Source organism: Leucoraja erinacea, chromosome 19 (genome assembly GCF_028641065.1).
Source record: "Leucoraja erinacea ecotype New England chromosome 19, Leri_hhj_1, whole genome shotgun sequence".
Lineage (NCBI taxonomy): Eukaryota > Metazoa > Chordata > Chondrichthyes > Rajiformes > Rajidae > Leucoraja > Leucoraja erinaceus.
In genome coordinates, this window is record NC_073395.1 from 32,147,024 (window position 1) to 32,162,039 (window position 15,016).

At 41.1% G+C, this 15,016-nt stretch overlaps 1 protein-coding gene across 3 annotated transcripts in view; it reads left to right on the top strand.

The window, feature by feature from the left end:
• LOC129706453 (uncharacterized) overlaps positions 1–15,016 on the top strand; it is a 103,792-nt gene that overhangs the window by 54,302 nt on the left and 34,474 nt on the right. For 2 of the 3 annotated variants that reach the window (XM_055650765.1, XM_055650766.1), the window contains exons 17-19: positions 3,273–3,372; positions 9,784–9,904; positions 10,271–10,334. In XM_055650765.1, coding sequence (XP_055506740.1) covers positions 3,273–3,372; positions 9,784–9,904; positions 10,271–10,334 — 285 coding nt within the window. The remainder of the gene's footprint in view (positions 1–3,272; positions 3,373–9,783; positions 9,905–10,270; positions 10,335–15,016) is intronic. The other variant, XM_055650767.1, reaches the window with a different exon arrangement.

The window sequence follows — 15,016 nt, forward strand, 5'->3', positions numbered from 1 at the left end:
CCTGAACACTATCCTACACACACTAGGGAGAATTATACCAGGACAATTAACCTACAAGCCTGTACATCTTTGGGAGACTGTGGAAGGAATCCAAAGATCTTGGAGAAAACCCAGGTGGTCACGGGGAGAACGTACAAACTCCGTACAGACAGCACCTGTAGTCTGGATTGAACCCGGGTCTCTGGCACTGTAAGCGCTGTGAAGGGGCAGTCCCACTTGGGCGACCTAATCCGCGACTTAAGAAGCGTGTCTTCGACCTTCAAGCTCGAGGGCACTCGCCTGGAAAGCCTCGAGCTGGATCGAACGTCCGCGTTGAAACCACGAGCTGGATCGACCGACCGCACACACAAACACATCGCAAAGATGGGGGTCAGGGAAAGCGGGGGAGCGCTGTCTGCACGATGAAGAGGAAGGTAAACGGTTGCCATAGTGTATGGTAAGTCCTTTAGAGAGCGCGGGGGGGGGGGGGGGGGGGGGGGGGGGGGGGAGGGGGGGGGGGGGGAAGGAGTGAAGACACTTTTAAGAAGTATACTAAAGTTTAGCGGGCATTTTAACCTACCGGTTGGTTTTCCTTGGTCCTGAAAACTCAAATGAGCCAATCAAAATGCCCGGTCAGCGAAGGAGATTGCCTACGGCTGCCCTCGACTGCCTGTAACTACATAGCGACCCCACTCCACTGCACTACGAGTTCAAATGAACCATGCTGACCAATTTTTACTCGCGGAAAGTTTTTAAACATGCTGAAAAATTTTTCCGCAACCTAGCTGAGGCCGCGAGTGTTCGGGAACTTCCCTCGAGCATGAAGGAGAGTTCTAGCGACCTCATAGGACCTCCTAGGACCACGTGTCGACCATGCTGCGAGTTTGAAGGTCAAAGACACTCTTCTAAACTCGCAGATTAGGTCGCCCAAGTGGGACAGCCCCTTAAGGCAACAACTCTACCGCTGCGCTACTGTGCTGCCGCTGATATGGACACAGCACACTCATTGCAGAGCTCTTAGTCATAGTGATACAGCGTGAATAGAGGCCCTTCAGCCCAACTTGCCCACAGCAGCCAACAATGTCCCAGATACACGAATCCCACCTGCCTGCATTTGGCCCATATCCCTCTAAACCTGTCCTATCCTTGTGATTGTTTCTTATTGTGCCTTATTCTTATTCTATCTAATTGTTTTTTAAACATGGAACTAGTCCCTGCCTCAACTGCTTCCTCTGGTAGGAGGAGTTTAGGGATGAGATGCTGACATCCAACAATCATAGACAATAGGTGCAGGAGTAAGCCATTCAGCCCTTCAAGCCAGCACAACCATTCAATGTGATCATGGCTGATCATCCACAATCAGTATCCCATTCTTGCCTTCTCCCCATATCCACTAACTCCGCTATCTTTAAGAGCTCTATCTAGCTCTCTCTTGAAAGTATCTGAAGAACCAGCCTTCACCACCCTCTGAGGCAGAGAATTCCACAGACTCACCACTCTCTGTGTGAACAGTGTTTCCTCGTCTCCGTTCTAAATGGTTTACCCCTTATTCTTAAACTGTGGACCCTGGTTCTGGACTCCCCCAACATCGGGAACATGTTTCCTTGTATGTTTCAATAAGAACCCCTCTCATCCTTCTAAACTCCAGAGTATACAAGCCCAGCTGCTCCATTCTCTCAGCATGTGGCAGTCCTGCAATCCCGGGAATTAACCTTGTAAACCTACGCTGCACTCCCTCAATAGCAAGAAGGTCCTTCCTCAAATTAGGGGACCAAAACTGCACACAATACTCCAGGTGTGGTCTCAATAGGGCTCTGAACAACTGCAGAAGGACTTATTTGCTCCTATACATAGAAACATAGAAAATAGGTGCAGGAGTAGGGCCATTCGGCCCTTCGAGCCTGCACTGCCATTCAATATGATCATGGCTGATCATCCAACTCAGTATCCTGTAGCAACAAGGGCTAAACTCAACTCCTGATACTCAACTCAAATACCCAACTCCTCCTGTTCTGAAGGCCAACATGCCATTCACTTTCTTCACTGCCTGCTGTACCTGCATGTTTTCGGCCCGAAACGTCACCTATTTCCTTCGCTCCATAGAAGCTGCTGCACCCGCTGACTTTCTCCAGCATTTTTGTGTACCTTTGCTTACTTTCTTTGACTGATGAACAAGGGCCCCCAGATCCCGTTGCACTTCACATTTTCCCAACTTGACACCATTTAGATAGTAATCTGAGCAAACTATAATCTGCTAATCATAGCAAATTTACTTTCTAATAGGTATGGGTCCAGTTAAATTACATTTTCAAACTGATTTTGATTGACTTCAATTACCCTGTGTAATTCTTTACTTCCACATTTCATCAGTTGTGACACTGACGTCAAGAGTAGTCTCGCATCAACTCTGGAATTGAGCCAATTTCTCTGTCTTTGGATCAAAACTGCAATTAAATCTATAGCTGGTGGAACACTAGCTATAGATTTTGTTGTTTTAATAATTTAATCTCATTTGAACCTATGAAAATGTTTTATTTTTCTAAAATTTCCCACACATTTCCGATATGTTAAATTAACTTTTTAATAATGTAGTACTCCAACACTGAATGGAGCCAATATCAGTCAACTTCATTCAGACTTGTGAGATAAGCATGGGTTCAGGTCTTAGATCAGCAGTAAGCTAATGTCCCTGTCCCACTTTGGAAACCTGAATGGAAACCTCTGGAGACTTTGTGCCCCACCCAAGGTTTCCGTGCGGTTCCCGGAGGCTGCAGGTGGTTGCCGGAGGTTGCGGGTAGTGGAAGCAGGTAGGGAGACTGATAAAAACCTTCGGGAACCGCACGGAAACCTTGGGTGGGGCGCAAAGTCTCCAGAGGTTTCCGTTCAGGTTTCCTAAGTGGGACAGGGGCATTAGGCTCCTCACTCCTGTCCACAAATCTCGGCCATTATCTTTTATAAATGCTCTAAAGGCTACTCGCAGAACCATAATGATAATGGGGGACAATATTATTTCAGATTGCATTGCTTGGTGTATTAAAAGGCTTCAGGTACTGATTCACCAATTTAACTGATGTACAGTATGAGTATGCTTATTATGTTATTGCAGCCAAGATATCACAAAACCTTATTTGTTACTCATGCATATAATGAAGCCATTACAAAATGCATCCTGTAAATTTGACTTGCATGTGTTCCGCATTGATAGGCAATTTATTTTCCAGTTTGAATTTAATATATTGCATGCCATTAAATTTCAGTAACAAATGTGATTATTTTGTGATTTCACATTACAGCTTTTAATTGAATGGGGTTGTGATGTACATATAAAGAACATGAAAAATCACACAGCTTTTGATGACATTCGAAGTGAAGAATTCAAACAGTTCTTGCTGAGTAAGATGACATACCTTTACATAGTCTTAAAATATTGGTGTTTTTTCTTGCACATAGAAGCCTAATCTTTATATGTAAGTCTAGAAAATATGTTATGTACAGGGAGGAAATGCATAGTCAAAATAGCCAACATGCTCAAAAGCTATCAATGATGAATTACTTGTAAATTCAGAGCAACCTTTGAACTGTATTTTCATCTGAAAAATGTATCCAAACTAGACAATGGCAATGTTTGTTTTCTTAAATTACTTGGCTTTAGAACTAGTTAGCTCAGAACTGCTGTAGATTTGGGAGCACCAGCAGGAGGAGATTAGCAAGAGATCAGACTGATTGGCTCTAGCCCGAGTGGGAGGAGAGAAGTGAGTCAGAGGGGGGAAACAGTTGAAAAGTAGAAGCCAAACACAGGCAAACTTTACTCAGAACTGCTGTAGATTTGGGAGCAACAGCAGGAGGAGATTAGCAAGAGATCAGACTGATTGAATCTAGCCCGAGTGGGAGGAGAGAAGTGAGTCAGTGCCGGGAAAACAGTTGAAAACTGAGGAATTGGTTTGTAGATTGGGCAATTTATCAGTCAATTTAAGCAAGATTGCTCTTAGGGAGCGGCAGTGAGTGAGCGGCCTAGTGAGGGAAGTGCCCTGTGAGTAAAGTGTGAGGATTTGGCTCGAGAGTCTTCAGAGAGGAGACCACGCAATACGCTTGAGAGTTAGAGACGAAAGAAGGAGATGTCAGGCAAGCTGATTCAGTGTGATGCTTGCAGTATGTGGGAGGTCAAGGACACCGCTGGTGCCTCTGGCTGCTACAAATGCGAGAAGTGCATCCAGGTAGAGCTCCTGAAGGACCGTGTTGGGGAACTGGAGAAGCAAGTGGATGACCTCCGGTTCGTCCGAGAAACAGAGTCGTTCCTCGACAAGTCCTACAGTAAGATTGTTACACCTAAGGTACTGGAAGAGAGAAGGTGGGAGACAGTGAGAAAGGGAGGGAAGCATGGACTGCCAACGTCCCCAGGTGATGTACCTCTTGTGAACAGGTTCACCCACTTAGAAGCTAGACCCACGTTTACACTGTTTACACTGTTTACACTGAGCGGCGGACTGGCTTGCGATGCGAATAGGGCTGTTGAGCCAAAACCAAAAAGGCCTAAGGCAGGCAACGCCATTGTAGTGGGAGACTCCATTGTGAGAGGTACGGACAGGGGTTTCTGCGGCAACAGACGGGATGCGAGGATGGTGTGCAGCCTTCCTGGTGCCAGGATCCAGGATGTCACGGACAGAGTGCAGAAAATCCTCAAGGGCGAAGGTGAACATCCGGAAGTGGTAGTGCATGTCGGCACAAACGATGTCGGAAAGAAGGGGATAAATATTCTGCAGCGTGACTTTAGAGAGCTCGGAAAAATGCTGAAAAGCAGGACCTCCAGGGTTGTTATCTCCGGTTTGCTTCCAGTTCCTCGTGCTGGCGAGAGCAGGAACAGGGAGATACGGGACCTGAACGTGTGGCTGAGGAACTGGTGCACGGGGAAGGGATTTAGATTCTCAGATCACTGGGATCTGTTTTGGGGTAAGGGGGAACTGTACAAAAGGGACGGATTGCATCTTAACAGGTGTGGGACCAGCATTCTGGCAGGCAGGTTTGCCACTGCTACATGGGTGGTTTTAAACTGAATAAGGGGGGTGGGGTGTCGAATGGGATAGTGGAGGATGGAGTTAAAGGGAAAGGGTTTCTTAAATGTGTGATCGTAGAGACAGAGGGGTGTGAAATGAGGGTAGAAACAATAGGTAGCAAGGTGAAAAGTAAAAGTGGCAGGCTGGCAAATCCAGGGCAAAAATCAAAAAGGGCCACTTTTCAGCATAATAGTATAAGGGGTAAGTGTTGTAAAAACAAGCCTGAAGGCTTTGTGTCTCAATGCAAGGAGCATTCGTACTAAGGTGGATGAGTTGAATGTGCAGATAGCTATTAATGACTATGATATAGTTGAGATCACGGAGACATGGCTCCAGGGTGACTAAGGCTGGGAGCTGAACATCCAGGGATATTCAATATTCAGGAGGGATAGACAGAAAGGGAAAGGAGGTGGGGTTGCGTTGCTGGTTAGAGAGCAGATTAACGCAATAGAAAGGAAGGACATTAGCTTTGAGGATGTGGAATCGATATGGGTAGAGCTGTGAAACACTAAGGGGCAGAAAACGCTAGTGGAAGTTGTGTACAGGCCACCTAACAGTAGTAGTGGAGTTGGGGATGGCATCAAACAGGAAATTAGAAATGCGTGCAACAAAGGTAAAACAGTTATAATGGGTGACTTCAATCTACATATAAATTGGGTGAATCAAATTGGCAAGGGTGCTGAGGAAGAGGATTTCTTGGAATGTATGCGGGATAGTTTTCTAAACCAACATGTAGAGGAACCAACGAGAGAGCAGGCTATTCTAGACTGAGCATTGAGTAATGAGGAAGGGTTAGTTAGCAGTCTTGTTGTGCGAGGCCCCTTGGGCAAGAGTGACCATAATATGGTTGAGTTCTTCATTAGGATGGGGAGTGACATCGTTAATTCAGAAACAAGGGTCCTGAACTTAAAGAAAGGTAACTTTGAGGGTATGAGATGTGAATTGGCCAAGATAGACTGGCAATTAATTCTTAATGGGTTGACGGTGAATATGCAATGGAAGGCATTTAAAGACTGCATGGATGAACTACAACAATTGTTCATCCCAGTTTGGCAAAAAAAAAAATCAGGGAAGGTAGTGCATCCGTGGATAACAAGGGAAATCAGGGATAGTATCAAAACAAAAGATGAAGCGTACAAATTAGCCTGAAAAAGCTGCCTACCAGAGGACTGGGAGAAATTCAGAGACCAGCAGAGGAGGACAAAGGGCTTAATTATGAAAGGGAAAATAGATTATGAAAGAAAACTGGCAGGGAACATAAAAACTGACTGCAAAAGCTTTTATAGATATGTGAAGAGAAAAAGATTAGTTAAAACAAATGTAGGTCCCTTGCAGTCAGAAATGGGTGAATTGATCATGGGGAACAAGGACATGGCAGACCAATTGAATAACTACTTTGATTCTGTCTTCACTAAGGATGACATAAATAATCTGCCGGAAATAGCAGGGGACCGGGGGTCAAATGAGATGGGGGAACTGAGTGAAATCCAGGTTAGCCGGGAAGTGGTGTTAGGTAAATTGAATGGATTAAAGGCCGATAAATCCCCAGGGCCAGATAGGCTGCATCCCAGGAAGTAGCCTTCAGAAATAGTGGATGCATTAGTGATCATTTTTCAAAACTCTTTAGATTCTAGTTCCTGAGGATTGGAGGGTAGCTAATGTAACCCCACTTTTTAAAAAGGGAGGGAGAGAGAAAACAGGGAATTACAGACCAGTTAGTCTAACGACGGTATTGGGGACACTGCTAGAATCAGTTATTAAAGATGGGATAGCAGCACATTTGGAAAGTGGTGAAATCATTGGACAAAGTCAGCATGGATTTATGAAAGGTCAATCGCGTCTGACGAATCTTATAGAATTTTTCAAGGATGTCACGTAGAGTGGATAAGGGAGAACCAGTGGATGTGTTATATTTGGACTTTCAGAAGGCATTCGACAAGGTCCCACATAAGAGATTAGTATACAAACTTAAAGCACACGGTATTGGGGGTTCAGTATTGATGTGGATAGAGAACTGTTTGGCAGACAGGAAGCAAAGAGTAGGAGTGAACGGGTCCTTTTCACAATGGCAGGCAGTGACTAGTGGAGTACCACAAGGCTCAGTTCTGGGACCCCAGCTATTTACGATATATATTAATGATTTGGACGAGGGAATTGAATGCAACATCTCCAAGTTTCCGGATGACATGAAGCTGGGGGACAGTGTTAGCTGTGAGGAGGATGCTAGGAGGCTGCAAGGTGACTTGGATAGGCTGGGTGAGTGGGCAAATGCATGGCAGATGCAGTATAATGTGGATAAATGTGAGGTTATCTACTTTGGTGGCAAAAACAGGAAAGTAGATTATTATCTGAAGGGTGGCCGATTAGGAAAGGGGGAGATGCAACGAGACCTGGGTGTCATGGTACACCAGTCATTAAAAGTAGGTATGCAGGTGCAGCAGGCAGTGAAGAAGGCGAATGGTATGTTAGCATTCATAGCAAAAGGATTTGAGTATAGGAGCAGGGAGGTTCTACTGCAGTTGTACAGGGTCTTGGTGAGACCACACCTGGAGTATTGCGTACAGTTTTGGTCTCCTAATCTCAGGAAAGACATTCTTGCCATAGAGGGAGTGCAGAGAAGGTTCACCAAACTGATTCCTGGGATGTCAGGACTTTCATATGAAGAAAGACTGGATAGACTCGGGTTGTACTCGCTAGAATTTAGAAGATTGAGGGGGGATCTTATAGAAACTTACAAAACTCTTAAGGGGTTGGACAGGCTAGATGCAGGAAGATTGTTCCTAATGTTGGGGAAGTCCAGAACAAGGGTCATAGGTTAAGGATAAGGGGGAAATCTTTTAGGACCGAGATGAGGAAAACTTTTTTCACACAGAGTGGTGAATCTGTGGAATTCTCTGCCGCAGAAGGTAGTTGAGGCCAGTTCATTGGCTATATTTAAGAGGGAGTTAGATGTGGCCCTTGTGGCTAAAGGGATCAGGGGGTATGGAGAGAAGGCAGGAACAGGATACTGAGTTCGATGATCAGCCATGATCATATTGAATGGCGGTGCAGGCTCGAAGGGCCGAATGGCCTACTCCTGCACCTATTGTCTATGTTTCTATGTTTATTATTTAGCAGCTCAATGAAAGACCAGGGTACAAAAGTGGGACAAAGCTAACTCCAGTCAATTACCATTCTTTCACACATCTGTCAATCCTCATAGAAGTTATGGAAACCAGTCATCAACATTCTTGCCGCTTGTGCTTGTGTTGGCTTCTTTCACTTGGTTTGAACTTCAAAAACAGAAAACATGTGTAGTACCATTAATAGTTTCATAATCCTAATCGTATTTAAAAATATGTCCCATTGATTATTATCTATTTGACTACTGGTCTCATGTTGCGTGAGATATACTACATTTATTGGAATATGGCTGACTTTCAGTTGAAATATGGAAGATGAAACATTGTTGTTCGCACTGAAACAATACTAGAAAATACACACTTCACAGGTAATACTCATTATTGATCATGTAAGCTTGAGGTGGTGCGTATCAAATATTTGGTCCTAGATTTTAGTAGTCTGCACAAATTAATGAGCACACCAGGTTATAAATTGGGGTTACAGCTAGTGATAGAATTTAGCAAAAATCTCAAACCCTGCTCTTTCCGAAGTTTCATGTCAGAGAATTATTTCCTGAATTCCCTGGGCTAACCTAGCAACTGCCAAGAACCTTTCTGCCCACATCCTCTTCCCCTTTCCAGCAGTTTGTCCTGCTCCGCATGTATTTTGCACATTCTCATGTAACCAAAATGAATTCCAACTGCTACGCCACAGCAGGATGTTTGATTTGTGCAGAAGATTTGAAATGAAGACAAAATACTTCAGCATCTGGCACACTGGACCCCATGGACTTCAGCACCTTGAAAGAATAAAATAAAGTATCAAATATTTCTGGAAACAGCCGGAAGATATAAATCAGCAATTAATGTGACAATAGTTGATGATCCTTAAAACAGCCCAAGTAGATCAGTACTGCCACTAAATGTGTTTTCAGTTGATTGAGAGTTTGTTAGCTGCTAAAACTAAAGACATGGCCTCTAAGGATAAAAAATTGCACTTTGGCATTCTCTCGAAGCTGAAGTTGGAAGAGATCAGATATCTCAAAGGTTTGATCCCTGAAATGATTATAGAGACAGGAATGAGCAAAGTGTTGGAGAGAATTGAAAGCTTGGATGATGTTGTAAATTGTGCCATTGCTTAAGGATAAGCCAATGTAGGCCATGTGTTTAAGGTGATGAGTGAACAAGTTTTGCAAATAAGCAGCGGAGTCATTGGCGATATGTTTGCAGAGCGAGGCCTTAATTGTGGAATAAAAACTTACTTCAAAAGCTCCTCAGAGGTTGTGAACACCTGAGCTTCACGTGACCCAAGCTGAAAGTAGTTACAGATCTTTTTAATGCATGTTGCCCATGAGTCCACCTTACTGCTACCTAGTAGATAAGGAAAAGAAAACAAAACAATAGTTGGAATGTAATAATGCTGGCATCAAACCAACATGGTCATTGTTTGGTCACCTGCCAACTCTACATACATCTGGTAGGTATTAGCTTTGTATGTTTTCATGCCCCTACTCCTAAAGTGTCTGGTACAAATGTGTGACCATTTTGGAACCAATTTGCTTCTGCACTGACAAAATTTGCATACTCTGGAATTGAATATTTTGGCCTCTATCTTTTAAAATTCTTCTGAGCTTGCTTTTATCATTACTCAGGTTACCATGCATACTTTTCATCAGCAATCCCTCTTATTATCCAAGGGGACACAGATATCCTTCACAATATGGCCCACAATCTCGTAAACAACATCAACTTCCTGAGCAGTCCAACAAGCAGGTAGAGTTTATTCCACGTTTGTTCAAGTCATTTGGCTATTGTGCATTTTGTAAAATTTTGTGGCAGAATCCTAACATCCACCTAAAACATTTATTCTGTTTCTTTCTCTACCTATGCTACCTGACCCACTGAGTATTTGCAATATGTTTTCAGTAAATTGCTGAATTATTTTGCGCAAAAAGATTGAGGCTTTTAATTTTTTTGTCTGTTTGGGCTGTTATCTACAGATATCAGAGTTTGTTATATATGTACTTTACCTGTTGGTTTAAGTAGCTGTAAGTGACCTTGATTACTCCAATTTTAGTATGAAATAATTTAGTAAAAATTGTAGATAGAAACTAATTGTAAATTCTCCATTTTGCACAGGTGCATTAATGGAAGCACATTGTTGCATACAGCCGCTTACTTTGGAAAAATAGACATTGTGAAAGTAAGAGTTATTCATTATTATTACCAATGTATGAGGTAAGAGAATGCCCTTCCCTTTTCTAACTTGAATGCAGATTTTGTGCTTCATATGATTGCACCAGGGACCTTTATGACCAATTAAAGGATAATACATTTAAAAAGATTACACAACAGCTACTTTCTGTGGAATAGTGGCTCTGCATATTGGCATGTTGAAGACTAGGCTGTTTATTGTATTTGTTTCAACCACAAGGACAGGGCTTCTTTTTCTTTCTTTGGTACTAATAGAGCATCTGTATTGCTGTAAATAAAATTGTGAGCCATGTCATAGATTGGAATACCATGTTTATATGGGTTGCAGTATCAAGCTACTGTTATATAACTAACCTTCTAACTCACTCAGAATTCAGTTATTTGGTTTAGGACCTTTGTAGATTGGAAAATGTGACGCTTGTTAGATCCACGCAGAATGAACAGGCTTGTTTCCTTTTCTGAAGACGGTTCACAATCTCCAGCAAATTGCAATGGTTGGAGTAGAATGCACATAAGATGTAAATTTTGGTATAGATATGCGGCATGTCATGGGAGAGTTTTTAAAATATTGTTTCCTATGTATTTTAATTGTAATCTTAGTTTTTATTTCAACATTTCTTTGCTGAGTGAGTGGGTGTTTCTTGGGTGGGTTTAATTAATTCTGCCAGCTTTCCACAGTTCAGTATATATTTTTTTAAATCTTCAACAGCAATCAATTGAAACCTCTAGCACATCACAATCAACCCTGATCTAATACCCATCCAGCATTCAAAAACACAGAAATTCCAACAAATTTCACTGGAAAGCAGTTAGGATCAGATAATCTGGTTAATTGCAACCCCCTTCCTCATCAGGCAGCACTGAGATCAATTAAAACATTCCTGCTGTGATAACATAGACGTTGTACCTTTTACCTTTTGGTTTGTTAATAAATAAGATGTTGCATTGTAACCAATAATTCATTAAGATAACTATTTGTAGTGGATAAAAACATTCATGCACAATCTTTAATGAAATCAGTTTTGCTAGTGCTCATATTTCAGGCACATTGCACTGACAAATCCACAGCCCTGAACTAATTTCGCCTTATTCTATATCTTTCTTACTTGCCATTATTGCAAAGCAGAAACCATGAAAATGTGAGCAAATATTTCCATTATTCACTTCTAGGAATGTGCAAAGATTTAGTGCCTGAAGTGCTTTCCAGCTAAGTGCCTTTACAAAGTGGCAAGTGAGAATTCATTTTAAAACACAAGAAAACACAGAATCATCTCCTGTGCAGCTCTGTAGGGTCCTTCCTTTAGAAGTTGAATCTCTGGTTAATTTGCAATTTGCTAACGTCAATTATATGATATAATGATTGAGATGGAAATTGACTGTATACGTTTGCAGAAATTGTACTGATATACTCTGAAACAGCTGAAGTGGATATTAGTTTGAAAGAGGAAAATAACATGTTTATTTGCGTTTCTAAAGCATTTTTCTCTCAATGATTTCCTCTTAAAGTTTAGTTTCTCATTTGTAGATAAGTTACAACCAATTTCTACATTTCAAGTTTTCACTGGCGACATTGAGAAAAATTGCTATTTAATCTGTCCTTGGTGAAATTGCTTGAAGATAAATGCCAGTTTAGTTGTCCCTGATTTTCAACAACTATCATAGCAACATAACTGTAATCTAGCCATTCTAGTCAAGGTTCGGATTTTAAATCCCACTACAACATGAGTGGAATTTAAATTTAGTTTAAAAAAAAAAAAGAATCTTGAAATAAAAGTTCCCTATTAGTAAAGATGGCCAGGAAAATACAAATTTTTGGGGGTAAAATTCCATGTTTTTCCAGGGAAATAAATTTTAGGGAAAGAAATTTACCATTCTTCCTTGTTCCAACCTACACGTGATCCCAGTTCCCCAGCTACCTGGCTAACAATTTCCCTGGAAAGTGGTTTCACAAGCCTATCACTTCAAAGAAATATACATTTGTGGTGGCCATATTCTGGACTTCAGGTCTTATGCATAGTGGCTGGAATATTGTCTGATCCCATCACTTTTGCTGTGTCACGTTCTCACAGCCATTTCTTGATATTACTTGAAGTGAACTGAATTGGCTAGAGATTGGATTTTGTAATTGTTGAGATCTCAGGAGGAAGCTAAAATGGATGATCCATTCGGTTCTTCTGAGTCAACATGCTTAAGATATTCAACAGACAAGTGACATAGTTAATTATCATACCTCAAGGGTGAATATCTACAAAATGAAGATTCTTATTGCTGAGATCAGGTACTCTGCTATTCCCTTTGACTGATGATAGAAGAGGCATTAAACAACCAGAGAAAATTTGAAGCAATGATAGTGGCTTGCAAAAGTATTCATGCCCCTTGAACTTCTCCACATTTTGTCACGTTACAACCACAAACGTAAATGTATTTTATTGGGATTTTATGTGATAGACCAACACAAAGTGGTGCATAATTGTGAAGTGGAAGGAAAATGATACATGGTTTTCAAATTTTTTTACAAATAAAAAACTGAAAAGTGTGGCGTGCAAAAGTATTCAGCCCCCTTTACTCTGATACCCCTAAATAAAATCCAGTGCAACCAATTGCCTTCAGATGTCACCTAATTAGTAAATAGAGTCCACTTGTGTGTAATCTAATCTCAGTATAAATACAACTGTTCTGTGAAGGCCTCAGAGGTTTGTTAGAGAACATTAGTGAACAAACAGCATCATGAAGCCCAAGGAACACACCAGACAGGTCAGGGATAAAGTTGTGAAGAGGTTTAAAGCAGGGTTAGGTTATAAAAAAAATCCCATGCTTTGAACATCTCACGGAGCACTGTTCCATACATCACCCGAAAATGGAAAGAGTATGGCACAACTGCAAACCTACCAAGACATGGCTGTCCACCTAAACTGACAGGCCGGGCAAGGAGAACATTGATCAGAGAAGCAGCCAAGAGGCCCATGGATAACTCTGGAGGAGCTGCAGAGATCCACAGCTCAGGTGGGAGAATCTGTCCACAGGACAACTATTAGTCGTGCAGTCCACAAATCGGGCCTTTATGGAAGAGTGGGAAGAAGAAAGCCATTGTTGAAAAAAAGCCATAAGAAGTCCTGTTTGCAGTTTGCCACAAGCCATGTGGGGGACACAGCAAACATGTGGTCAGATGAGACCAAAATTGAAGTTTTTGGCCTAAATGCAAAACGCTATGTGTGGCGGAAAACTAACACTGCACATCACCATGAACACACCATCCCCACTGTGAAACATGGTGGTGGCAGCATTGTAGTTGTAGCAGCATTGTAGCAGCTGTAACGTGACAAAATGTGGAAAAGTTCAAGGGGTATGAAAACTTTTGCAAGCCACTGTATATTCTATGGTATATGGTCACACCGATCAGATTTGATCTGTATTGATGCCTACAGTATTCTGTTGTGCTGCAGCAAGCAAGAATGTCATTGTCCTATCTGGGACACATGACAATAAACTCTCTTGACTTGACTTAACTTGAAATGATCACACCAGGCAGCATCTTTGGAGAGAGAAGCTGACATATTTTCATATTGATATATATCTCATTTGTAATAAGGAAGTTTTTAAACAGCTATAGATATTGGCAAGGTGGTTGTAAATGAGGAAAGAAAAGTGTAAAGATCTATGATAGAGTGAAAAACGAGAGATTATGTAACAACAATGAAAATTGATGTAAATAGACTTAATTGAAGTAATGTAGATTTAAAAGAAAATTGTGAATATACAATGACACATCCAAATTAAGCTTGCCCACACTATAAGTTGCCATCATTAGACATTGTGAATGATATATAATGCAAGTTTTTAATATGGGAAGTTAAACCAAGGTTGGACTTTCACAGTGAATTGCAGGGCCCTGAGAAGAGTTGTGGAATAAGAGGGCAAGTACATAATTCCCTGAAAATAGCATCAGTGGCAATACTTATATAAAGTACTGCAAACATTTAACATGGGAGAGAATTTTATAACATGGGTAAAATTATTGTATGATAAACCGATGGCAAGAATTTTAACTAACAACATGTTATCTCAAAAATTTCAACTATCAAGGAGTAATAGGCAGGGATGTGCGTTATCATCCCGGCTATTTGCCCTTATGATAGAACCCCTGGCTGAAAGTATAAGAATTCATCCTAATATTCAGGGCTATAATACCAGGGACTCAAAGAATAAAATCTCATTATATGCAGACGATATACCTTTATATATTACAAAGTCACAAACGAGCATACCAAATTTATTAAATTTAATAGAGGAATTTGGGTCTTTCTCTGGATATAGAATAAACTGGAATAAAAGTGAAATCATGACATTAAAACCTCAAGAACCTACACACTTATTGAAGTTCCCCTTCAAAATTGCAACAGAAAAATTTAAATATTTGGGTATTCAGATTACTAGAAAATATAAAGCATTATTCAACGCTAATTTTATACCTTTATTAAATAAACTTAATACGCTGATTAAATTTGGAAAACACTTCCCTTATCATTATTAGGTAGAATAAATGCAATAAAAATGATCTGCCTGCCACAATTACTATCCCTATTTCAGTCTATACCAAAATATTTAAAAAAAAATTTAGACTCTAATGTTACTAATTTTATTTGGGACTATAGATCACATAGAATTACAAAA